This window comes from Buteo buteo, chromosome 7 (assembly GCF_964188355.1).
Source record: "Buteo buteo chromosome 7, bButBut1.hap1.1, whole genome shotgun sequence".
NCBI lineage: Eukaryota > Metazoa > Chordata > Aves > Accipitriformes > Accipitridae > Buteo > Buteo buteo.
In genome coordinates, this window is record NC_134177.1 from 44,180,622 (window position 1) to 44,208,537 (window position 27,916).

Consider the following 27,916-nt stretch of genomic DNA (forward strand, 5'->3'; position numbering starts at 1 on the left):
CTGTACAGTGATACCTGGCCCATGACTAGGGAGTGCTGAAGTACTTTTGGATTTGTGAACATTTATGCTAAGAAAGAAGTTATGTCTTCTGTAATATATATGATTATTTAACTAGATATACTGTAACAGAAATTTTACATAACTTTGCAAGTTTGTAAGGAGGGAATGATTTATTAAAACATCTGTATTTTAAACAGAATGCGATATTTCAGTAAGTTTTCACTTTTTGGAGAGGTTTTTAAAAATGAATTATTACACTTTACATTTAAACATTTTTAAACAGTTGTAACCATTTTTAAACAGTTTTTCTCTGTGGGACAAATGGTTTGGTTGTCTGACAGATATTTTCAACGTTTTGTAAGACTAAAGAAAGCAAGCTAGGCCCATCAGGTATTGCTGTTAGCAGTTAAGTATTTCACAGCCTCCTGTAAGTGAACTCCTGAGCATTGCTAATGAGGCATGTTCCTCCTGAGAGAAATACAGCTAAGGCTTGTTGGCCTGTTGTTATTATTAAAGAGGGGTGGGGGGTTGTTTGATTGATTGGTTGTTTTGTTTGTTTGTTTGTTTTACAAGACAGCAGGTGTCCTGATCTATTTTAAGAAGTTATTTCTAGCTTAAAGACATCCTCTTTGGTTTTTTTTTCTATTAATTCTGGTTTTGTTCTTGTTATTCTCCTTAAAGATTGTTAAGGGTTTAAATAACAGGCAACACTGTTTGTTGGAGAGCCCTACAGGAAGTGGCAAAAGCTTGGCATTACTTTGTTCTGCATTATCATGGCAGCAGTCTCTGTATGGTAAGTTGTCTTAGTGTCTGTTTGCCCAGTTTTTATTACCAAAATATATTATAATGAACTGTTGTTGTTTATCAGCCTTTAAACATTTGGTTTCAGGAATCTAACCAGGTCTTTGTCCACCGTTATACATATTGCCTTACTGGCATCGTAAAACAGTAACGGCCAGTAATACTAAGCTGGATTTAGATATCTGTTACCATAAGGGAATTGTATGGCTGTTGGAACTTTGAAAGAAAATACTTCTGGATTGTAGTCATGCAGATTGAATTGAAAAAGAAGGGTATTTTTCATTTCTGCCAGTTGTTACAGTTCTTTGCACTGCAGTTTTTCAAAGGGTGATGGTAGCTTGTTCAGACTTGGTAGAGGCACAAGGTTTATAGCTGGTACCTAAACAAAAGCTTTCATCTTAACTGTTTTGAAGGTCTATTTCTCGTGTATACTCTTGAGTAGTTTTTAATGGAAGACAAATGACTGTGTCCTTTAGAGAAATCACTGCTTACATCATCATGTGAAAAGGAAGACAGAAAGCCAGAGACCTCACCACCATGTCACTGCATGTGTCATTCCCAATCTAAGAGCAACGAGGCTGCAACAAATGTGAATCATGGTGCTTCTAGTTCTTTTAATAATTATGAAACAGGAAGTTCTATAAAACCTGGAAGCCCACTAACAAACACAGGTAACTTCATACATAGGCAGCTAAAAATCTGTCCTGGAAGTAAAATATGTAGGGAGTGATGTCAATTTTTTTGCTTTCAAGTCGGGGACTTTTTTTATGATCATAATAGCAGAGTACAACATGATTCTGCCCTGCATGGAAATGGTCGTTAATGGGTCTAAAAACGTCTCATAATATTTCCTAAGTGTATATTTATAGTAAATTCTAGTTTTAAAATGTGGCCCTTATTTAATGCATTTCTAGTAGTGGACATACCTTTTATTTTATTTTTAATTACAGAATGTAAGGAAAATGAAACACTAGCTTCGAAATTGTCTGCCAAAAAAAGATTATCTCTGTGTGCCAATGAGAATGATGATTTTCAAGTAGACAGGAAAAGGATTCGTCCTTTAGAAACTGAGCAGCAGGTGAGCAAAGATTATTGGCCGTAAAATAATCCAGGCGTAGCTCAACAAAGCTGTCAAACACCAATCAACATGTCAGAGAAGGGCATAGAGAATAGTTGAATCATGTCACAGTCATAGTTAAGATTGACAGGTTTTTGTTCATTTTTATTGTTTCTTGTTACAAAGGAGTCCATTGTTGCACTAAACTGTTCATAATACCATGTCCTAAATTATATCTTGCATATTTAAATACCTAATATCCCTCAAATATATTTACCCCCAGTTGATCTGTAATATTAAGTCAAAGTATGAGATTCTAGAGTTGAAAGGGCTCTTCCAAATATGTATTACAAATACAAATAATACTATGAATGTATGAGAGTTCTGTTTTATATTCTGTCAAGTGTAGTTATCTCTGGCCTAATATGTGGACTACAATATTTCTGTAGTGTTTGCATCTGTGTCAGTATTGGTATCACGTAACTTAGTACTTGTATTCAGATGTGCACTGTAAATAGCTTTTACATTGCTTTAGAGGATTGCTCAGGTGGTTACTTTTGTTTAAGTTTTTAGATCAATATGGCTTGAATTTACTTCTTGTTTTAGTTATGGAAGTTTTCTGCTTGTATCTATATAGTATTGTAATGTATCAGTTTTGTAACAGTGGGAAATTAAGAAGAGCTCAGTAGTAATTACAGGGTTTTGTTGTTGTTGTTACTGAATTTTGTAATTAAAACTTTATAGCTTTTTCCAAATTATTTTTGTGTGGCTTGGATTTGGTTAAACTGTTAACAAATATTAGTGATGCACTGTGTTACTGAAACATACTCACTGGAAAACAGTTGAAACAAAATCACTGACTGCTAGTGTAAGCACATACTTCCATTCAGTGTATTTGAACACAGTACATTTTTTTTTCCTCTGGCAGGTTAGAAAACGTCATTGTTTTGCAAAAGGAGTGCAGCTAGTCGATGCTTTAGAAGTTTATCATCAGAGAAAAAATGGAGAGCTGACAGTTCACTCCGAAAAAAGTGTGAAAACCACTACTTTTTGTCCCAAAACAGTAAGTAATACAATAATATCTTTTACATCAGGACTGTTAGTTTGAGAGCAATTAAAAAAAAAATTACTGTAAAGAAATTCTGCATTAAATGCAGCTTGTTAATATAGTTTCAGAAAACACTGTACCTTTGACTGCATTACAGTCTAATGTAAAGGTTCCCAAGTATGTAAGTTGTCTTAAAGTAATACATTGTCACTATCAATAGCGAGAACTGCAGTGGCTTTTACTCCTAATAGTGCTGTCTAACCAATGTGGTTTGCAAAGTGTAAATTATTTCTGTGAAGGGTGTTCTTCTAAACAGTGGGTTGAACTCTTTTACCATGGCTCCCCTGTAGCACAGAATCTGGCACAGCAATTCAGCCTGTAAACTTTCAATATGTGACAGCAGTTGTACAGCAGATATAAATCTGTGTTATATTCCGGTTTATAGTAGATTTGTGACTTTATGGAGGAACGAAAGTAGGACCATAGAAATTAAGTGACATCACCGTTTGTAGATTTTGTTCAACTTGCCATTCATTGTTTTGTGGCATATGTAGTAAATGAAAGATAGCATTTAATATTAACATGTGTGCCTTTTAGACCTTAAAAAAGTAGTATGGAGAAAGTTGGAGCTGATCATTACAATATACTATAACAAAAAATGAGTAATAAATATTGCACATGATTAAGAAGAAAAATCCTATGTGTTACTGTGATGGATTTACCTTTTGGGTTGGTTGGTTTGGTTTTTTTTTTTTTAAATTGCCACTTTCCATAGCAGAAGTACAACATGAGAAGTTGAGATACAAATATGCAGCTGTTTCTGCAGCTTTCTGCTAGGCATTTTCTGCATGTCTTGGTGTTTGAATCTTACTGATTTTACATAAGTTTGTTGAAGCAAAACCAGTAGAAGAAGAAATCTGAGGCAGTAGAGATGGATGTCAGATGCCAAATTACATTAGTGCTGTAGTTCCCATGAATGCTTATCAAAGGCTGTGACAGAATAGTTCTTGTCGATACTAAAATATAGGAGCGCTCCATGAAATCATAAAATTGTATGTTTGAGACAAATATAAGAAAGGAAGGAGGTCTGACCTTCATTTCTTTCTTCATTACAGATATCTACTTTCTTTTTTCAAAAGGCAAAGAACATCCTCCCATTCCAATATATATATATTTTTAATGTTCTATGGTAATACCCATCTTGTAGGTAACTCAGCTTCTAAGTACAGAGTTTTTATGTATGTTTGGAAATATGCGTGGTTTCAACAAGCATTTCAATTCTCTTTCCACCTCTTTCAACAGCACTTGGCTCTTTGTATGTCCTAAATTAGCTTCTATTTTAATCAGTTCATGTTTTAACTTCAGGAGCTGTTTTCCAGTATACTGTGCCTTTGTAAACACAAAAGAAGCCAAAAGCTTTGGTATTGCTTTAAGACTCTGGGAGCTAAATCTTTCTTGACAAAAGTGAATCTGTGTTCTAGGTCATTTGATGGGAAGTAATTTATATTAGTTTTGGAGAGCTCCATAGATTTTTGAGGAGGATTTGAAATGCATTGTGCTACTGAACTTCAGTTGGTAGTTTGAAATACATAGGCCAGCAGAGTGTGCTGTTGATTTTCAACTAAAAAGACCTTCCTTCCTTCCTTGATTGTAAAGTTTGCTTTGGTTCTTTGGGTATCTGAAAAACTTGATTTACAGCTTCTGGAAACTTCACGTAGTGAAGAAAACTGAAAATTTTTAGTATAGATCAACTAACTGTTAAAATAGTGAATCATACTCACTGATTTTTTTTAAGAAAACTCTTCATTTTTGTAACAGTAGTTTAGCTGTACATCTGTGTGTTATAATGTGCTATCCATGGGTCTGATTTTGCAGACAGGTAGTACAGAATACTACTCAAGGTTTCACCACTATACTGTTTACTACTTCTTTAGAAAGAAGCAACCTACGAAGAAATAAAAGTGTTTATTTCTTTTTAAGAATGAAAGCAGTGTTTATTTCTTTGTAAAAAAAAAAAAGTTTCTTTTTAAGAATGAAAGAATAAGGTGTTCTTTTCCTGTGATGAACTTTTACTTGAGCAGACTGAGAACTTCTCTGGTATCAAGAAACAATTGCAGAAAGTAAGGCCTTAGTTCTGTGGTTTAACTACTTTAAGTTTAAGATGTGAAGAGCATCACAGCCTAGGCTGTTGGGTATAAAAATGCTGTTCTAGTGTAGCTTATGAAATAAAGTCAGCTGAGGTTGTGTTCAAAACTTACCATAATGGACTATGTATTTAGTATGATACAATAATGCAATAAAAATATTTTCTTAATCAATGAGACAAACCTGCCTTTGTATAACTTGTGTTTTACTGTAGTCAATCCTGTGCTTAAAGCAAACTTAGTTTCTTGTCAAGTCCTTTTTATAGCCCAAGAGAGAGTATGGGTTGGTTGTTCTAAGAGCATGAGAGGTGCTGCCCAGCATTGCTGCACGAGAAGAACACTGGTAGATCCTGTGGGTGAGGATCTTCTGCCCAAGGTGACTGCCTGTTCTTACCTGCTTTCAGTCCGGAGCCTGGGAATCCATTTCTGTCCTTCTGCTGTTAATTCTTGCAAAAAAGGGCAGTTCTAGTGTGAGTTTAGATGAGAAATTATACCCTTGTGGTACTCTCTTGATTACTTCTGTCAAAGCATACGGTCTGAGAAACTGGGGCAGCTGGGTTAAGGAATCCCCATTTATACTAGGTAAAAAAAGTAAACAGTAAATGGAGAGTAGTGTAACAAACACTTGGGGTATCAAAAAACAACTGTGAAAAGAATCTGTCTTAATGTGCTAGCCCATTGCAGTTTAACATATTGCTTACAACCTTCACAATGGAGTTTGAGTGACTTCTGTTACACATTCCAGGAGACTGGCAGCCTGTTACAATCAGGGTCTGGACTCCAGAATAGGCTAATTTACCGCGATGGGATGAAGAAAGTTGCGGATTTGTATTACACGCTCTCACCTGACACCGTATCTGATCCTTTTCCTGCTGATTGACATTTTGAATGAGCTCTTTGAAGCAAGTTCCAGCTTAATTAAAACGTTTGCTTGGTTAGCAGTGATCTGTGAAAGCCTGTGATAAATATTGAACTGGGTTCACCTGCTGGTTACTGTGAGAGGATAAACAGCTGCTTTGTGTACTTTAATCAAGAGGCTGCAGCAGCAGCAGAATACTGTGCTTTTTGAGAGCTTATAAAGGAATAGTTGAAAAGCTCTGGTAATGTCACTGCTGATATCTCACAAGATTGTGCTTGTGTGATATTTCACACAAGAGGTATTCACTGCTGTATCATTTAGATGGCTTTGTAACCAGGAAATGTAGATGAAGATATGAAGAACTCCTCTTACCTCTTTGTGTTTCAAAGATCATAGCCTCAGTGTTTGTTTAGCTCTATTTTACACGTAGGACAGGTTGGTGGACTCGATTATTCCTTTTTTAATCGGACTTCCACTTTTTGCTATATAAATATTGATGTGATAGGCTGTTTTATCTACCCCTTGACAGAAGTAAAAACAAGCTGGATTAGCCTAAGGTCCATATAGTCTGGTATCTGATCTCTAACAGCATCTGTTACTGGATGTTTCTGATTAAATACTGCAGAAAGTAGAGGAGTATCTCCCCCCCCCCCCCCCCCATGAAAATCTCTATCCCAGATTCAAACTGCTGAAAACAGTTTTAGTTCTGAAGCCAGAGGGTATCATGAAAGAGTTGTCTATTGTCTTAATACTGATTATTTCTAGTCAGCACCCCCCCAAATATTTCATAAATAAATTGAAGCATTTTCTAATTTTATTATTGTTTAACCAGTATTTCTGTGTTATGAGTCTAAAAATTTGAGGCAACATGGCTATGGAAACTGCCATATTAGTGTTACCGCTTTGTTCAGCTGGAGAGTATTATCTTTCTTTTTGCTGTAGTAATGGGAGATTAACATCATGTTAGATTTTGCTATGTGATATCAACAGTAAATTCTTTTTATAGAAATATAGAATTAAAATAGCTTGTTTTTATTAAAATCTAAAGATGGCCAAACCATTTTCTAAAGGATAACAAAGAATTCAAGTGCAAATTGACATGCTTGAATAATGTGCAAATAACATGAAGAACTCAACTTTTAAGCTATGTTTTAACCATTTTCTTAAAGTTTCTCTTCATTATAAAGGACCTTCTATAAAGGGTTTTTTATTTATTTTTGTATTTTGGGCTAATGGTGTCTCTGGCTTTCAGAAATGTTATAACTACTGCAGGCAGTTTTATGCTCTTACTAGTTACTATAAAATCAGTCTGAGTTTACAACTTTCTCAATGTTGATTTTTTTTTTAAACTTTTTGCAAAGATAAAGGTAACATTTTAAAACTGGCTAAAGTGCTTCTTAAAGCCAGTATTATACCAATTTCAAACCTTTTAAGAAAAACTTTTAAGGCTACCTGTAAAATACTGTAATTTATAAGCCTTACACATAAGAACACTTTCTATTCTTTTCATAAAAAAGAAATATATCTGGGTTTTTTAAAACCCATCATAGAAGAGCCTTCTGTTCATGTTTTATGTATATATTTATTTGACCTGTATTTTCCTGTTGTTAAAACAACTTTTGCAAAATAGCTGCCCCATCGGTCCTAATATTTTTCTGTTACTATTATTTGGCAAACTAAATGTGAGGCTTAGCATTAGCAGTGAAGTATTAGTGGTATGTTATCATCTTTGAATTCTGTGTATTCTTTTTACCTCTGAAAACTCAAACTGACATGAATTAAAAGATAAACATGTTCTTAAAGGCCCTACACAGTAACTGCTTCCATTATATTAATCGTTAGCATGGTAATGTGGTTTTCATTATTTCAAAGAGCAAAATAGATGATAGAAATATCAAGGTATAATTTGCATTGCAGTTTTCTGTGTGAGTACAAATGGAGTTGAGTATTGCTACATATGTAACATATACCATGTGTCAGCTGTTTCCTGCTTTGCTGTTGACAAGAGCCCCATTCATAACTCTTCTTTTTATCCTTTCAGTGAATAAGTAATTATTCAATATAGAAGGCAGGATATTTGGAACTGGCTATTTAATGTGGCAGCACACCGTAATGAAATCTGCTGTTACTGGCAACCTGAGAGGGGAATGTAACAATTCCAGCATGGGTGTAACTTCATCTGCTTTGAGGGCCTGTTTATTTGGCACATCAGTGAACCTTTTATCCCAGTGAGTGACAGCTCCAGAAGGGTTACATTTACATGCATTCTATCATGTATTGTAATATTTAATGGCGGACAAGGCTGAGTGGGACTAAGGGTAATGCGAACTTGCTTTTCCTCAGAGTGGAGGCTAAAAGACAGCTTGATCCCCAGAATTGTGGTGTAACACACGGCATGACTTAGCATTTGTTTATAATGGATAATCTTACTGATTACAATTAGAAGGGGAGGGAGGAGTATTTGAGCAGGCAGCTACATGTTGTTACTTGCACTATCACCTGAAAACCAAATACAAAATCATTTATGCTAGAAGAATCCATTATTTTTTATGGGAGGTGTGTGTGGATGTGGTTACTCACAAGTTATTTGTTTTCTGTGTGTCTTTTCACACCAGTTATTACAATTTCATGACAGTTGTTCCAGTATTTTATATAATGAAACATGATGCTTCTCAGGAAGAAAAAAACATTGGCTTTTAACAAATAGGATTAGGTTCTGTTTAGAATTATACCCTATGTGTCTTTTATTCTCATAGTTACTAGAAGGCCTTTGACATAATGGCATGGCAAACGTTTCTAATGGAGAGTGTATGATGTAGTCTGTTTTATCTGCAAACAGATTTCATTAAACCATCTAGATTTCTTCTGCTTGCTTTAAGGAAAAATTTTCTCAGTATTTTAATTTGGGTGCCTGGTCCCAAGGTTTTATTCATCGAAGTAGCTAGACACTTCTTGTTCTGTAACAGCAGTGTTCTTAGGCTGAAGCGTAAATGTGAGAAGTTTATTTGCATTATTCAGATGTGTAAATACTCCACTGGAATAATAATTCTTTCTACGATTGGGTTGTGATAAAGATGTACCTAGTGATTGCTAGAAGTTTTTCAAGATTTTCAGGCTTGAGGACATGGTGTGTATGCTTTAACATTTTTAAACTTTCTGCAGTTTGGTAGGCCAACCTGGCGATTTAACAGGCTATCTTGAACTACCCTAGTGGGCATTTTCTAAATAGACCATAAGCAGATTTAGCATGTTCATCTTACAGTGGGATTTTGTTAATCTTTTTTTTGTCTTGGGTTGCAGTCTTCTGGCCCTTGCACTGAGTGTTCCTGTTCTTCTGGAAAAGAAACTGATAAAGATACTAGAAACACAAAGAAGAAAGAAAATGGAGATCGGTCATTCGTTCCCAAAATATTTTTTGGAACACGAACGCACAAGCAAATATCCCAGATTACCAAAGAGTTGAAGAGAACAGCATATTCCAGTGTCCCTATGACAATTCTTTCTAGCCGGGATTATACCTGTATTCATCCAGTGGTGTCTAGCAGTGGTAGTAACAGGAACGAAATGTGTGTGGAATTGCTGGAAGGAAAACATGTAAGTGATTTTGTTTCAGAAAATGAGCATTCATTTAAATACATTAAAATGAAAGGTAGTTGAACAGTTGGAATGAGTAACATTTTTTACTTCTTTGTACTATGTTGGTTAAATGCCTCCTGGTAATTTGGTTTAAACTAAATATTAATTGTTAGAAAATGTTGATACACGGTATCAATACTGAAAAAATTTATGATGATAGGAATAATATTTGTAACTGCTAGGTTAACATTCTCAGTAATAGTTAAATTGTCTTTGGTTTTATAGAAGAAGAAGAAAGAAGTGTTCTTTGTTGCTGTACATTTTAGGAACATGGATTTGCCTGTTTTCTTTCTGATATGATGTGTTTTTCATCATTGTCTGACATAATAAGTGGCTGTTAGAAATGTTTCCAGGAAATAAAGCCAAATGCACGTAACAACTTGGAGGTTTTAAGCTTACTTGGTTTTCATTATTTTATGTAACCGCTATCTGAACTTATTTGCTTTTAGGGCAAGTCCTGTCTTTACTATCACGGTGTTCATAAACTCAGTGAACACCATGCTCTACAGTCTGCACATAGGATGTATCAGGCTTGGGACATTGAAGATTTAGTGAGCCTGGGAAAGAAGCTTCGTGCCTGTGCATATTTTGCAGCCAGAGAACTCATGGTGGGCGCAGATATTGTATTTTGTCCTTACAATTATCTCCTTGACCCACAGATACGGGAGAGCGTAAGTATATTTGTAAGAAAGAGATTGCAATAACTGAGGTTAAATGGAAGTTAAAAAAGAACATAATGTTCAGTGGCCGTGGTCAACTGAAATCCTATTTATATCCAAAATATTATCTACAAAGTAACTCCTGGGTTAAAGGATTTTTTTTTCTCTCTGCCCTCCCCCCACCCCGCATTTCTGTATTCCAGGTAATGCTTCCACTGGTCTCATACTCTAGCTGATCAGTCACATGTTTTTTTTTCAATCAGTGGAAAAGAAACCCTTGCAAACTTCACAGTTGTTTGGTTTATGGAAAGCGTAGTAGGTTCAGATTATAGTCATCCAGGCTGAGATAAGGCTCTCCCACCCCCATGTTATTTCCTGGGTTACTGAAATTGGATCAAAAAGCTGAAAACTTTGTGTTGCTTGCAGTGTGGTGCAGAACGTGCACTTTTTTAACAGGATCCTGTTAGTTGCTGCTTCTTGTTAATGTCTTTCACTCTGTTTTACTAGATAATAATTTTCTTTTTTTAGATGGAAATTAACCTAAAAGGCCAAGTAGTCATTTTAGACGAAGCCCATAATATTGAGGACTGTGCTCGGGAGTCAGTGAGCTACAGTGTTACAGAAAGTCAACTAAGAGTTGCTCGAGAAGAGCTTGATTTCATGGTCAATAACAACATCAGACAGAAGGATCATGAGCCCCTACGGGCTGTGTGCTGCTCTTTGACCAAGTAAGACTACTCTTTTTAATTCCATTATATCAATTAGTATTTTTAAAATTTACATTTAGATTCCCTTCACTGATGCAACTTACTGGTTACGACGTTGCATCAGATAAAATGCAACAGAGGTATACTTCAAACTACTCAGTCACCTGATTTGTGTTCATTTAAGGAATCCAGAGGGTTTTGAGCTATTTAAAAAAAATACTCGTCCTGAAGGGAAGCACTGAAATTCTGTTTTGAAAAGTATGTTATGTTCTTGAATGATGTGCTGTATGAAGCTCTGTATGAAAATTTTACCAAAGATAAATAGTTCTTATCTTTCACATGCTTCTGTTTGCTTATTTGACAAATACTAATAGCATTATTTTGTCAGAGCATTAATTAGTTGACATTTATAAAATACTTTCAGAGCCTTGGACAGGAAGTGTTGGGAACAGGTTGGAATCAGATTGGAATCTGATTGGAATCTATTTGGAACAGATTCTTCATAGTTGGAAGTGAATTTATCAGTCATGCCCTTTGTTTTCCCTGTGAAACAACTCAAACTTGAGCAAAGAGATAAGGGTCTGAAAAATTGGGGTACACGCAGATTCTCGGAAGAGACTTGTTGAAGTCTTTAGAGGATTCAGGTAGCAAACTCTTTGCACAGAGCATGCACTATCCTCTTTGAATTTCTGATTATTCTCAGGCAAAAGATGTCCAAACACCTAATTATTGATCATTCTTTCTCCCTGGACTATGTCAGTAGAATGTGGTTTTGATTATTTGCTTTTGTACTGAAATTGAAAACAAGGATGTGCTAAATCTCTTAGTATCTGCCTTGTTGGAACACAAGCATTGTGGAGTTCATTGGATAGAGAAATATGGATGATTGAGGGAGTGGTTTTGAAAGCAAGAGTTGATCAGTAAGGCAGAAAGAAGCTGAAAAAATACGAAATGTTCTGCTCTTCTCTGCTTCTTTCTGCCCATGTACCCATAAAGGAAAAAGAAGTAGGAGCTAAAAAGAAGGTATAACCCAGAAACTATGGAGACAGAGTTGGAAGGGGAGGACCTGAGCAGAAGTTAAAAATCATGAGAGGGGATGGAACAGAAGCAAATGGGCTGGGGGCAGAAGCTCAGGAAGGAGGGAAACAAACAAGGGTTCAAGGGCCAAGAGTGTATTGGGTGGAGTGGGAACATGAGAAAGTTGAAACAACGTCAGAAGAGTCTGTCACCACTAGAGAATTTTGAATTCAGCTCTGTAGCTCTTAATTTTTGAACCTTTCTTTTGAGGGATCCACGAACTGAAAGAGTTCAGAAACACACTGCTAGTGAAACCTTGAACAACTAAGGCAGCAGAGTAAAAGTGAATGATGATACAAGTGCCTTTGAAGTTAACTGAACTCTGATTCAGTGCATGTCAAATCATCATTTTGTTGCATTAGTGGTTAGTGAAATAGACTTCAGGGTACACTACAGCAAGTAGTTCACCATTTTTCCTATCTTTTCTCTATTCGAGAGTTAATGTTTATGTGTCACAGAGACAAGTGACTTTTGTTTTTCTTTTCTGCAGAAGCTCATTCTCCTACCTGGGATATTTCAAATGTTAAATTTTAGTAAAAGATGAGAACAGCATGGCTGGAGATTTGATTGCCTTGAGCTTCTTAACCTTATCAGAAAAACTAAGGTTGATTGTCTTGGCAAATCTGCCAACAGCATGAAAACCAGTTGTTGGAAAGCAGAAGACTGGGTGTAAATGGCCAGTAATTGGTAAAATGCTGTTGCATAGCGACATGACTTTGCCAAATGCATGGGTAATTAGGAAAATCTTATTTCAATTATAAAGATCCTGAGCCCTCATTCCAGAAAGCACTTAAACATGGGCTTAGTGCCACAGAGGTGCTAAAATGACCTTTCTGAGGAATTTGAAGATACACCGATAGAGGTATAGTGGCAAGCTTTTCTGATGAGATGCAGATTAACCAGGACAAATTACTTTGTTCAATGGAGTAAGCTGTATCAACAATGGGATTTTCTGATAGGGAGGGAAGGAGCAAATATACTTTCTTGAATTGAAGGCATGTTTCTAACATTCGTTAAATCTTTTCCTGAAAATATTGCATACACCAATTTTCACTTCAAAACCATAGATATCTTTTTGGGAATCAAGCTAATTTTATTTATGCTTACTGCTTTACTCTAAAAATAAATAAACAGGTATTTCAAGTAAATGCTTTAACGTTAGATTTAATTGGATGGAGTTTATTCTAGATTTTGGGGTTTTTGTGATGTTTTAATATTAGGAAGGTTGTTGCGTTAAGTTTGTATTTGCATTCATAGCATGATCATGAAGGTGTTTGAAGTTCATAACAGGGAAACAGAAGTGTTACATTTTCTGAAATGTTTTATCTGTTGTAAATCTGTTTCATTTCTGTCATAGTGGCCTCTTCCTAATTTTAGCTCCAGGTCTTTTTGATGTTACGTTTGAGGAAATGGGGCAGAGTACTACACTGGTGAAGTTGTGCCTGTGTTAGTGATCATCATTCCTTAATAAGATAAAGCAAATTATAGCCAAAGAAGTGATTGTCATGGTGGTATTTATGGGTTTTTGTTTGCATTTAACCTGGCAAAAAGAAAGGCTTTTAAATTGTTCCATTGATCAGATTATTTGCAGTGACAGGACAGGAAATCTGGAACTGAAACAGTCACTAAGCCTTGTTGCTTAGTCGATAGTGATTAACTGATTTTACAGATAAAGATTTTGAACTGTTGTAGAAATGACAGCTGTCTTTCCGATACTTTCTGCTCGTTGATGAAACAGACAGCTTCGGCATTTTCTGATAGGAGCAACCCTGCCTACTTTTCTAGATGGAGGGAAGGTCTTGTAATACTGTAGGGATGATGAGTGACACATTCAGTTAGAGAAAATTTTAGCTCTGCCACAAATGAGATAATCTGCACGTTCAGATCATGTTTTTAGGAAGTCCTATCACATTTTTCCTTGTCAGTACAATTTATAATTCTGCTTAATTTTCAAGTTGTAGCAGTTACAAATACCTGTAGGTAGGCTAAGGTATATGCTTTTTATTGCCCTACCTTTTCTTACTGTGTATAAATAAGTACTCATTTCTGTATAAATATTATAAGTACTCATTTCATGCCTCAAGATTTGTTCTTAATAGGAAAGCCTGCAATTGACAGGGGTAATAAGCCAACTTGCATCAGTTAGAGTAATAATGAGTGGCTTTAAAAGTACAGCAGAAATCTTTCTTAAATGAGCCTGATGTTATATCATAAGAACAGATTATATTTTGACCTTTTTTCTTTATTGTAAAGATATATGATGATAAAATAGAAACGTATAGGGACAAGTTTTTCTCTCACTTCAATGAGCTGCATCAAGAGCAGTTCCGTAGAAGTTGGTTCAACAGTGAAAACCTGGCATAAGGAAAAGCAGAGTCTCTCTACTCAGATGTAGTAAAATATTTATCATCATCATAGAAGTCTGGTACAATTTTTGAAGTTTGGTTTGGTTTGTACCTGCAAAGTATTTCTAATTCTCTAAAATTAATGCTGAAATTATTTCTGATTTTTCCCTTTTTACAGCTGGTTACAGGAGAGCTCTAGTCAACTAGTAGAAAGAGGGTATGAAACTTCCTGTAAGGTTTGGAGCGGAAAAGAAATGGTCACCATTTTGTACAAAATGGGAATAACTGGTATTACTTTTCCCATTTTACAGGTAATGTTGTATGCTATATAAATGAGTACCAGAGTGCATAATATTGATTATGTTAAGCATCTTAAAATGTACATAAGTTAAATACTAACAGATCTTTTAATTTACTGCAATACTGAAAAGCTGTCTGAAAATGATACATGATGAAAACCAGGAATAATCCACTTGAGCTACTGGAATTTGTAGAGAATCAATGTTTTAAAGGATATAATTGATCATGTACAATTATTTAAATTGAACCACTGAGAGTCAGTGATAGTTTTGTCTGTTCTGTCCATCTGCATGTTTATTGACTGTTGAAATGTATTTACCCTCTTTTCAAGTTTCTCTCTCCTTTCTGTGTAAGCTGTATGTTAAATGCATTGTTACTTTTCCTTTCCAATTCTGTCTTCAGTCTGACTTCATAGCTATCTTAGGTGAACTTTTAAACCAGTATGCTGATAGTCTTGTATCTGTATTAGTTTTGGTTTTGAGAAGATACTTAGAATGTTGTTGATGTTGAATTTGTTTGCTTCTTATAGAAACATCTTGCTACTGTCCTGGAAAAAGAAGAAAAAATATCAGTGCTTGGTAAAGAGGAACTTATTGAGATACCAGTTGTGAGCCCTGCCACTCAGATTGTGCTGAAAGGGTTATTCATGGTTCTTTTATGTCTTTTTAAAGATAATGGCAGGTCAGTGTAAATACATAGCCCAAGCTGTGTGGTGGTATTTAATTGAGCTGCTCTGCCAAACTGCCTCTTTCATTTGTGAACACCTCACGTATGGTGTCTGGCTTCTGAGCAAAACTAACATTTCGGAAAGCTTTGGAAAATCTATTTATGTGGAAAGAATTTAAATACTACCAAATTATTTTTTCATTCATAAATGAATTCAAATATTGAAGAAACTTATTTGAAGGTTAGGTGTAAATTTTCTTGATGTGTTGCCAAGTTAAATATGCATGGGTTTTGATTTTCTACATAGCACTTATTGTTTGACTGCCTTGATATCTTGACTACTAATGCCAGCCAGCAGTTACTAAAAATTTCTGATTTAAAACTTATTTTTAAGTATTAATTATTGTAAAGTTTCACTGTTTTTTCAGAAAGTATAAAATTATTTTTTATACTTAAATTGTAAATGAATTGTAGCAACACTGTCTTTGCTTTGTATGAGCTTAATGCTTACAGTTTGGTTGCTTAAATGTAGTTTTTACTGATATTTCTATATCTCTATATAGGTATGCAGATGACTACAGAGTTGCTCTACAACAAACTTATGCTTGGATGAATGAAAACCAACTTGATGTTTCAGATACAAGTGCCTTCTTTACACGGCCCAAGCATAAAAGGAGTTTGCGGCAGAAAACCGTAGTCCGCATGCTTAATTTTTGGTGCTTGAATCCTGCTGTGGTAAGCTGACTGTGAAGTAGGTGGCCTTAAGTAATTTGAGTGATAACAAATACATACAAGACCTTAAAGTGATTGTACTGATTTTCTAAATACCTTCTTTTCTTTCTGCAACCTAGGCTTTTTCAGACTTAAGTGATGTTAGAACAATTGTTCTGACATCTGGGACACTCTCTCCAATGGATTCATTTTCTTCAGAGCTTGGTGTGAAGTTTTCTATTCAGTTGGAGGCAAATCACATTATTCAGAAGTCACAGGTAAACTTTTGCATCATTGTTCCCTCTCCTGAGGTGTAATTCAATCCATTGTAAAAGAAATTGTGAATTCAATCCATTGTAAAAGAAACAATAACTTGCAAATAAAAATGATGACAAACCCATTCTGTAAGGAAAAAGAAATGTACAGAGCAGACTACTGCTTGGATTAATGCAATTGTAAAGTAAATTTTCAAATTAAAAAAGGGACAATTTTTAGACACGTACTCCTCTGGAAAAGTTGAAGTCATGCTATTTTGGTACTAACCATGTTGTATATCAGTTATTGCACTTTCTGTTGTGTATCACTTATTGCACTTTCTGTTTTTAAGTACTGGAATTAATTTGTTTAGAAATATTTCAATATTTTCCTTCACACTTAAATTTCATTATTGAATCTAATGTGATTTAATACAGTTTGTGCCATGTATTTTAGAATTAACTTTTATAATACAAATTACACCAGGTTTGGGTTGGCACCATTGGAGCAGGCCCTAATGGTCGGAAGTTGTGTGCCACATTCCAGCATACAGAGACCTTTGAGTTCCAAGATGAGGTGGGAGCCCTTCTGCTTTCAGTGTGTCAAACAGTTGGCCAAGGAATTTTGTGCTTTTTGCCATCCTATAAGGTAAGGAAATCTTAATTCATGTTCTTCCTCTGAAACCACACACACTCTATTTGAAAATGTCCTGTGTAATCTTTTGTTTTATGCATCAGCATATATAGATGCTTATAAAATAAATATATTGTAATAGTACACTGCGATTATATTATATTGTAATTTCTAGGATCTCATATTGGCTGGCATGTGAGTTTGTTTTCATGAAAAAACGTGTTCATATTTGTATTCAACAGATGTCTGTATGTTAGAATACAATTGTTTCGATTAGTTTTACCAAAAAAAGCCACACTGATCTGCAGTTTTTTCTTAAATTGTTTCCTTGAATGTTTTGAAATTATTTTAAAAAAATCTCCTCTATATAAGCACACATCTTGAAAGGAAACTTTATGTGTATAATTCAGCAGCAAGAATGCCTTTGCATGTTCTTTGTATGCTATTTGAATGCAGTATTCATCCAGTGAATGTCTTCTTTCCTTGTTTCTTGTTCCATTTCACTGCATTGGAGATTCTAGTATATTTTTCCTGAGTCTGGGGAATTGCTCACTGGCATTGGCTGAAAGGAATCAAATTCTCAATTTCAAACTATGTAATATCTAATGTCACTGACAACAGATATCTAATTATGGTTAATCTGTACCTCACAGTATAGTTCTGCTTTCTTCTGTATTAATTCTTACTGTTATTTTTGGTCAGCTCTGACAAACAGGAATATAAACCTGCAATTCTGTAATTCATGCCCATTTTTCTTGTAATGCTTGCATGAGTGTGGTGGCTTTTTTTTTTTTCATTTTAAATGATCATTTATGATTTAAAAAAATCCTCTCAACAAACAAAACAAAAACCTCTCAAAAAACCAAAACCCCCAAAATCCTATGAAATGGAACAAAAAAACCAGCATATGGAAATAAAGGTTTCAGACCATTTCCCTTATCTCTGAAGTTCCTTAATAGAGAATATTTTAAAAAATGAAACAGAAACGATTTCTTTATTTTTACAAACCTTCATGTTAGCTTTACTATTTAACTGAGGCTACAAAGCAAGGGTTTTTTCTTCGCTGGGTGTCTATGAAGAAGTGCAATTACTGACAGTAACCATTAGGTGACCACATTAGACCAGGTAATGTACAGTCACTGAAAAAAGCAGATACTGGCTATAAATTTATTTAACCTAGCTCACAAAACTATGCACTTATACGCAAAGTTAATGATCTGAAAATAGATTTTGCATTCAGTTTATTTAAGAATTTAAATGGGAGCATATTTCAGTTTTCAGTATCATCACTTTTCTTTTACTAAAGTGTATAATGTTGAACTGTATGTGATAGTTGATCTTATATATACAGACCTGACAAATATTTATGTAAGTTTTTGAGAATAGTAATCTGAATTGAAAGTATAAAGAGACTTTGTAATGACATTTAATAAAGAAGGAAAGAGATTGCTGGACAGCTCTGGTACCCTTCCCCCTCTCACTGCCCTTATGTTTTACTGAAAGGTCATCTAGCTAAACGCGTTGAGTGTTTTGTTTTTTTTTTCCTTTGTGGGAACACTTCCATGATCCTAGCGAAAATATTGATAAATATAAATTGCAGACAATTGAAGGATGATATTTTAAAATGACATTGCCAATATTTTTCTACAGATGCCCTTTCTCATTCTACTTCTTTTATTCTGGATTGAGTTGCCTTTAATTCTGAGATTAATATGTTGAAAACACAGAATAATGTAAGCATAAGCATGTTAGTGCAGGGCAAACAAGGTATTTTTCTTTCATCATCATGCAGTATATTGCTTACCTGCACATATGCATTTCAAAACTGATTTTCAGAGATTTTTCATGGGGAAATTGCTATGTCTCTTTAAAATACAGCAGCTTCTAAGGAAACTGTTCAAGGCTATCAAGATCTGATTAATGTACATGGTTGTGTACCTCACTAACTATTATGAGTTAAGCAGGTTTTTTGAGGGCTCAACCTGTTTTATGAATTGGAGTTTCAACTTTGGAATAAGTGAAAAATAAAGTCTTTTTAAATGTCTGGAAGGCTGAGGGCAATGCTCTGGATTTTGAGTACTGTCTATCCAGGTAATTTGATGGAGCTTGAATTTAGGCATGTACATTGGATTTCAGTTTGGTTGCACTTACAGATGCATTTTTCAGTGCAACATTCTCCTTCAGTTTTAAGAATTTGTGGCTCAGCAATGATGTCCTTTTGCTCTGCACCTCTGACAGAAGCCTGAAGCCCTGCTTCTTGGATGGCTCTGTCTGTTTCAGTACCTCGCTTTCAGCACTCGTGCTGCACATTTTTACCTGTTTGTCCGAAAACTCTTTGACAATTATCCCTAATTATTTTGCTTTGTAAATAAAGTTAATTTTATTTTTCTGGAAAGCCCAGAATTTAGTTTAACTCAGGGAGTAAATTGTGTGTTACTTTCCATGTTTATATATAAGGAGAGTGCTTAGAGAGAGAAGTAACATCTTACTGCACTTTCATTCATTTCCGTTCACTTTGAATTTCATAGACTTTTGTTTACTTTAATAAAATATAGGTATATTTCTTTTTTGTTGTAAGAATGGTAAATCAATGCTTTTTGACCTCGATTTATGGGAACAGAAAGAATGGAAGGTCTAGCGCTTGCCACAGGAAGCAGAAGCTGAGAACCCTGCCTGACACAGTTTGTGGTGAACAATGTTGGGACCCTAGAGCTAGCACCCAAGCAGTGTTCTCTTACTGCTTGTCCTGTTAATCAGAACTTCATTACACGATGTTGGAAATAAAATAAATTTATGACAGAAATAGAATGAATAATACCATTTGAACTTCCCATTGTGGAATTTAAGGGGCCTCCATGAGTACTATTTATTTCTCTATATTTTGTCTGGAATTTCAGGTTGCTTTGTATACATTAAAGAAGTAATCTACCAATACTTGGTGAAAATGATGACCCCTCTAGTCATGTTAGAGGTGGAAAAACAAACTCTGGCAGAAATGTAGTGATTTGTTTCAGACTTCTGAAGTGTTTAATAGAAAATATATCTCTTACTTACCTGGAAGATATCAACCTACTAGAAAGTTTCCATGTGCAAATAAATAGAGGGCAAGTAAAACTTCTAAATGTCACCACATTAACCTAATCATAAAATGAGAAAACTGGATGCTGCTTATAGAATGTCTGAGATAAATGTTATGTCAGCAGAATATGTTGCATAGGAGCTAGCATTTTAGTCACATACTCCTTCCAGTGCTAATGCATTCAAAAAGCATCCATTAATGGCTTGCATTTTTCTCTATTAGCGTTTCTTCAGGTAGATTATTTCCTGGGAGATTCTAGATTTCTTTGAAGAAGCTGTCTACTGCCAGGAAGAGGTAGTAGTCACTTGTCTATATTTTGTTCTGGAGTGCCCCTTACAACAATATGTTTATGATCTGTAGAATGTTATTCAGCTGTTTTGTAAAGAATTTAAAGTCCACAACATTTTAAGCCTGCATCCTTTCCTAATGATAAGTTTAAGAAAATACTTTGTCAGGCTGAGAAGGTACTTTCCAAAGACCTTTTTACCTAATATATGAACTGCTGTTACTGCAAAAAAATTATGAATTAAAAATAATTCACCTGTTACCTTCCTCTGTGCCCCTCCATCCCCTGTTTTGTTTGTTTTGTTTTTTGGTTTTTATCTTTCAATCAAAGCAGCTGTAGCAGAAAGAGCTTAGTGCAGTTTCGTGGGAAAAGTCTGCCACCCTGTTATCTCTGTGTAATTTGGAATTACTACATCCAATGTGAATATGAAAAAAGCAATAATAGAGTAACTTCCCCTTATCTTAATCAGGTATTTGAATAAACATTTTTCATTGAAGAGTGACTGTTTAAAATACACATATCGCAAATATTTGAGATTAATAATGCAATGGAGGAAAATGTATGGATGAGAAGAAAACAATGCATCAGATATACATCTCCACATTTGATAAGTGTCTTTTTATGTTATGAACAGCTGTGATGCCATGTTGCATAACTGGGATAATCTACAATAACATACAAATTTTTATTGTCATTATCAGAGTTCTGGCACATTGACTTTTTTAAAAATAATCTGAATCTTAACATTTACTAAATTGCAAACCTAATCATTTTTAGGGCTACTAAAACTGGTGATACTATGCAACAAAAATGCATTTATGTGAAAATCAGTAGCAACTCCAGCAAAAACACTCTATAAAAAAGAATATCAGAAGGTGAAAAGATTACTCAGAAATCTAAGATGCTTTTAAACAAGATTAAGATAAGGACCATTAGGGTTCATGTTGCCGACCTGTCTGCATTAAGATATATCTTGCCTGGTGCCTGCATCTTAGATGATTCATTCAATATGTGTCATATCAAAGTCAAGGTATCCAGCAGGGAGAAAAATGCTAATGCTTATAAATTTTAGTGGTAATCCATCATGATGAATTAACTGACCTTTCTCTAGTAGCTTTTTTTACAAAATAAGCTTTGGACAATAATGTTAATGTTGGTGTTTTGGTCGGGTTTGGGTTTGGTGTTTTGTTGGTTTTTTTTTCTGTGAGGCATTGTTGGTTAATTTGTATCTGCTAATTGTTGAGCCGTAACTTGGAAGTAAAATTTTTAAAATAACATAGTTGTTCAAAAGGGTTTGAATGACTGTTTTCAACAGTAAAACTTATGAACTGGTAAGTATTCTTTGCTTGAGAGTCCAAGTTTGTTTACTACTTTTTTCTTTCTCCTATATCTTCAAGATGTAGTGTTCTCCATTGATTGAGATTAATCATATTTCTTTTGTATCTGCTTTCCTTTACAAAGCTTTAACTTTTGAGGTCAAATATCAGTATTACTCAGTAGTTGCACAGTGTTGCTGTGTATTTTTCATTATACTGTATCAAATAGTTTTGTAGAGGGAAATGTCTTGGAAAAATGAAGATAATTTCAAGAAATACTAGCCTTAAAAGACAGAAACAGTAACTGCTTTGTTGTCTGTCTCATGAACCTCTTAGAAGTGGCTGAATGATCTAAATCTACATTTTAAAAATTATTTGCTATACTCTGTGAAGTATTTGTTTCCAGATGTCTGTAAAATACATGCTTGTTTTTTTTCATAACAGTTGTGTTACTGTTTTAAAATGCAGGTGACCATTGTTTGACATTTATAGCTATGGTGCTATATGAATTTTACCTCTAATGAGTAGTTAATTCCAAAAGTAGTGAAGATAATAGAAAAGGAAAAGAAAACGAATGCAGAATTTTTAAGTGTTTCTTATATTGCATTAACATTTATTCTTTTTGTATGTATAACTTCCAGCAAATTAATGTTTTTAGGAGAAATTAGTGGAGAATAATGAAAAAGTAGCAAGACTGTCTTACAACTAAACAGTAACTGCTGGAAAATTGTTGAACTGTCTAGAGCTTTTGCTGTGTACTACAATGGTTCCAAGGGCTATGGAAGAGTAACTAACAAATACTGCGTTGGAACAAAGTGGTCTAAGGCATGTGTTTCCTAGAGCACTTTTCTTGTGGATGACCTTTTTTTCAGACTGACTTATTTCTAGTAAAGTTAGTTGGTATATCCTAAAGAACGTTCTCATACATCCTATATTAAGGGGTGGTTTTGAGTTTTGTTCTTGTTCACTAGCTCTTCACTGGGGAGCTGGAATTGAGGTAGAGAATGACAGAACAGACAAGGTAAAAAAGGAAACAGGAATTACAAGGCTAATTGAAAGCACTGTTCCATTATTGAAGTAGCACTTTGGTAACTAAGGGTATAATTTAAAAGCAACTAAAACCACAAGAAAATCTTTTTTAGGTCACTTTATCACAGATGCTATTGAACTTGAGGTTTAAATATAAGGGTAAATATTTGCAATACAGTCAGCTCTAACAACAGTTAGTTGTTACTTTTCCATGCAAGTAAGTATGTCATGAGTTTTACGTACAATAAATCTGAGACCAAACTATTCAATATCCAATCTTGAATAAATCTGGCAGTCTCAATCCTACTGCTAATGAACAAATACCCTTCATCGTAAGTTGGCATTGCCGTGTACTATGTTAGTTAGGAAGGCGGAACTATTAACAGGTAGGTACAGACCAATTAATGCTGCATTGCATTTGCTGTTTTCCTTGCGACTTTTGGGGTAAGGTTATAATGATACATATATAGTAACTTTTGTCACTTGCAAAAAATAAATGCTGAATTTCACATTCGAGTTTCCATGTATCTCATAATTTTAAGAGCTGCTAGTTCGGAGTTTAAGTTCTGTCAATCACTTCCCATTTTCCTGTTCTCTTGGCTGATCATGTTTTCTTCAGTGAGAACAGACAGGATTGGGTGACAGCAAATCCATTTGGACTGAACACCTCTGTTTATTGTCTTGGCTCCCTTTCCATGTTTAAGGTATCAACCAGAGCTGTAGTGAAGTTGCAGACAAGCGCTGTTTACCATTCTGTTGACAAACTGTTCTTGGCAGTATTACACAACTTTAGGCGAGCAGGCCTTAACAATACTAATTAATGCTGTGAGCAGTGTAGAGCATGGCAATAGGTCTAACTTGTGCTGTTTTCAGACAGACTCAGAATCTTCAGGTTCAGTCTAGGTAGTTATTTGGAATAAACGGGAGGGACCTCACTTTAACCTCTGACTATGGCACTCTTCTGCCATTGCACAGCAACGTGTCTGCATTGGATGTGAGCCTGAGTCCTTGAACACACTCTCTTCTGGCCTGGACATAAATGTGCCACCCCTATATATGACAGGCTGAGGGAGGGATACAGTTTCAGTATTAGTTCTGAATGTCTGGCTCTTCTTAGTTGAAGACAGACCCCTTTTCTTAGTGAGATTTGTGTGAGGTTGGTAGAAATTTTTTTTTTTTAAGAAGTCTATGTCAGAGTGGCAGAAAACTAATTGGTCATAACACTGAAAAAAGAACAGAATGTTTTCATTTCTAAAACTTTCCTGAAACAGTTTTGTAAATAAATTGTAAGAAACCCATTTTTTTCTACCATCAATAAAAAAAACAACACTGCCTTCAGACAACTTTTACTTATTTAATAAATTACTTCAATAAATTTACAAAAGATGGTAGTCTGTTTAGCCAGGCCTATTAAAAGCATTAAGATTCAAGCACTGGCTGTTAAAATGAGTAAATGGCAATATCACAAAGTTAAACAAATGCCAAAAAACATTTTCCAGAGTACTGGGATTGTAACAATACCATTAATGAGGGCAAAGAGGTTTTAATGCAATTTGCACATTCTAAAGTTTCAAAAAGAGGTTTTGAGTTAGTGCATTATTAATGTTCTGAACATCTGGAACTATGTAAGAGCCATAGACATTGAGCAAGTGCAGGGTTTCCCCACTAGGTCTGATGCTGACTGATTTCCTCCCTAGCGAAAAGCTTGTTTTAAGAAGTTTGAGACAGTAAAATGACAATATCCAGATAAGAGATAAACATTCCACAGTGTCTTTTTGCTTGTAATGTATATGGAGGAAAAATTGGAAACCATTAGGTTTGTGCAGTTAAAAGGTGTATTCGAAATTAAATAGGAAAATAGTTATTTGCACCACAGATGGTTGCTCTGTGGTGCAGTTGTACTGATTGCAGAGTGCTTATGTGAGGGATTGCCTAGTAACATCGGGTGGGTTCCGTAAGTTTGCTTAAATGTTTTCTGTTAGGTGTGTTTAGGTATAATATGCAGGGATAAATGCTTTATCAAGAGTAATGTTCTCCTCAATATTCCTGTTGGCAGCTGTAGGAGTATTTTGAGGAAGAGATTTACTCCTATGTGTAAATATTTGCAGGATGTAGGGATCTGTTCACACCAAGTATGTTTTATGACACAAATTTGTTCTCTGAAGTTACATACGCATTAACTTTCTGCATAATTTTAATGTTAGAGATTGTAATTTACAGTTACAGCTTTAAACTGATAAAGGAAACAGAAGGTTTCAATGTGTCATCTAGTTTTAGATGCTTTAACTATAGCTAATATCCAACATCACGTTCATTGGGATGAAAAGAAAGGAGGCCTTTAAACAGGCTGGCATATCAGGGGTAAGTTATGAAATAATTGTAAATTAATAATGATACTCACTTTCTGCACAGCATTTGCTTTCTGCTCTCAAGGGAAAGGCATTCTCTTACTCCAGAAGCCTTATTTGTTTGAGTCAAACAGCTGCAACGGTGCTATTACAGTGTGTAAGAAACCCTAAAAACAAGAAAAGACTTTAGGGAATAGAATTCTGTCATCCTTGCTATCTCAAATTATGTGCAAGTACCTAACAATAAAAGTAGAGCAAAATGATGGAAGAGTAATTAAACAACACGTGAGAAGCACTCTGTGTCTCTTTCCAGGCACTAACGACTCTGTGCAATGCCCCCTGGAAGTCACTGGCAATTTTTTAGTGACTGCAGAGGGCTGAGGTAGGGCTCATGACACTGAAGTGACCCTTTGGGGTTTTTTTTCTTTTTCTTTGAATAGAAAGGCTTATTGGCAGATTCTAAAGCTGTGGGGTTTTGCCTTACTCTGCTGAAAATCTTAGTAAAGTGATTTCTGTCTGTTGAGGCATAATTTTGGGAACATGTCATCTAAAAAAGCCAAATTCTAATGACTCAAAAACTATGCATTTCAGCATTTGTACCTAATAATTGTAAATGGAATTTTGTTTTACTTGTCCGCTGTTGTTTCTTCATTGATTGTTTTTCACTCTTACTCTGCACTGGTAGTTTTCTTTCTGATCTTTATCTCAGCTTCTTCATGTTTTATGGGTTTTTTTCTCCCATTAATCATATACAATATCTACCTTCTATTTTTTCATCATTTAAACATTTAAACGCCTGTAATAGAAACTATCTAGCTATTGGGGCCCTCACATTCATCCAAAAGAACAATTTTCAGGCTTGGTGTACATTATCTGAGGTGTCTTCTGAGAGCTCCAATGGCTCCTGTAAATCTTAATGTGATTTCTGAGGTCTACCATTTCAGTTTATCCCATTGACTTGGGGATAACGAAGACATGCATGTAAAAATCACTGTGTGTAATGGAAGATTTCAACCATTCCATCACGATGCTCTTTTCTTTGCCTCAGGCAGTGAAGACTATTGTGGTGGTATCGGTTCAAATAGAGAAGAACAGTAGCAGAAGGAATAGTGAAGCTCATACAAAAAGAATTAGAAGGTTTTCTATAAACAGGTATATAATCTTTATCCTCAAATTATGCTGGCAAGCTTCCTTCTTTCATGCCATCAGTTCAGTCAAGTTATTCTGCCAAACTAAATTTGAAGATGGAGCTGGCAGTTCACACCCTGGCAAGATCATTTCTTGTGTAATGATAAAGGCTACAGCAAACATATTTCCTTGAAATAAGCCAGAATAGTGCTGAATTATGCTCCAAAGGAATAATTGAAGTGCTGTATAGTTGAAGTTCTCCTAAACTTTTAAAGCTAATGCTTGTTTTATTACAAAGATTTATTAGAATGTTTTCACTTAAATTTTTTAACCTCCTGAGTTGTTTGGGTTTTGGCATTTTTGGTGGTTGTTTTTTTTCCCCCGCTGCTTGGTTACTGATGGCTTATTTCAGTTTTGACCATCCATATGTGTTACACACAAAGCAGGCCAAGTAAAACGTTGGGCTATGTCAAAGATAAAATTTTATCTTTGGGGGGTGATAACTGACAATCTGAATAGGTGCACAATACATGTTTTCTTTCTTAAATAGTATGACAGGATCCTGGATATATGCACTGGTTATAGAGTAATTTTCCTGATTTCTGGGAAATAAGAGACAATCCAAACATTAGATATGCTTGGAGAAGTTAGAGGAGATGATCCAGCAGCTTGCTGCTGAACGACAAGGTTCTTCCCCCTTTCCTTGGGATCGTTCCTGTGCTACTCTGAATTTTGTGTCAACTGATTCAGATCAGAACAAAGGAAAAATTGTTTGTTCCCCCCCCGCCATGCTGGTTGGTTTTCTGCTGGCCTCGTGAACTGAGTTGGCTCATCAGGAGGTCAGAGAAGTGTCAGAGATAGTTCAAGGGAAGAGATAATATTGCACACTCGAGGAGGGGAGCATGATCATCCCTTTTACTGCTAGAGCTCAGTCTCAGGGATGAAACATTACTGTGCTTTTTTAAAAACACATTTCTCAGTGCTTGACCTTAATAAGCATCTGTAAAGATACTCATTTGGAAATGCTAATCTTTTTATGAAATATGATTTATGTTATAAAGTTGTTAGTATGAAATTGCACCGTTGTTAACCGAGTCTGTCTTTACCATATATTAACCAAATAAACTGGAGAGTTACTCAGGTGAATATTCTGGGTGAATGGAAATTTGGGTGAGGTGATACGAAAGGAATGAACTGTTCTGACTTCTTGTTCTGTGGAAACCCGCAGAAACTGTGGGAATGGAGGAGCTGTTTGCTGTTTGTATGTACTACTTATGCAATCAGACATTTTACACACGGCCGCTCCTCCAGTACACAATGGCTGTTGTGGTTGAGTGTTCTAGCAGTTCAGTGCTGTTGGCTCAGGGGAAATTTCTAGGTCCCACCTTATCTTTTTGAATTACTGGCTGCAAAGAATGAACAAATATACTTTCTGTGGCTTACAGAACTGTTATGGTGACCAGCAAGGGACTTGCAATTATTCAAGTGCCCTGTGGCACTTGCTTTTTACATAGAGCGGATACACTTTCTGGTAGCATCTGCACATCATATAAAGTAGAATCCATAGCGACAGTCTGTGGCAGATTATTGGGTATTATGTCTAAAAAAATTATATGCCATACTGGTAGATGAGTGTTTTGCTTGTGAATTTCACACCCTGAGAGCTGTGCAGTTTAATATTTTATTATGCTGTTAGTTTAAATACCCTGAGCATACAGCATCAGGAAAATAAACGAAAAATCTATTATTGTTTCTCACTTCTAAGCTCTGACTTGTAAAAGTGCTACAAGCTGAATTGTTGTGTCTAGTTAACACATGCTCCAGTTTCCATT

The 27,916-nt window shown here is 35.3% G+C and overlaps 1 protein-coding gene across 3 annotated transcripts in view; it reads left to right on the forward strand.

Moving 5' to 3' along the window:
* Positions 1-27,916, forward strand: part of BRIP1 (BRCA1 interacting DNA helicase 1) — a 105,002-nt gene that overhangs the window by 1,940 nt on the left and 75,146 nt on the right. For all 3 annotated transcript variants that reach the window (XM_075032946.1, XM_075032945.1, XM_075032944.1), the window contains 12 exons: positions 682-793; positions 1,278-1,472; positions 1,752-1,879; positions 2,787-2,921; positions 9,210-9,503; positions 9,995-10,216; positions 10,733-10,932; positions 14,512-14,644; positions 15,163-15,314; positions 15,863-16,034; positions 16,151-16,288; positions 16,752-16,913. In XM_075032946.1, coding sequence (XP_074889047.1) covers positions 682-793; positions 1,278-1,472; positions 1,752-1,879; positions 2,787-2,921; positions 9,210-9,503; positions 9,995-10,216; positions 10,733-10,932; positions 14,512-14,644; positions 15,163-15,314; positions 15,863-16,034; positions 16,151-16,288; positions 16,752-16,913 — 2,043 coding nt within the window. The remainder of the gene's footprint in view (positions 1-681; positions 794-1,277; positions 1,473-1,751; positions 1,880-2,786; positions 2,922-9,209; positions 9,504-9,994; positions 10,217-10,732; positions 10,933-14,511; positions 14,645-15,162; positions 15,315-15,862; positions 16,035-16,150; positions 16,289-16,751; positions 16,914-27,916) is intronic.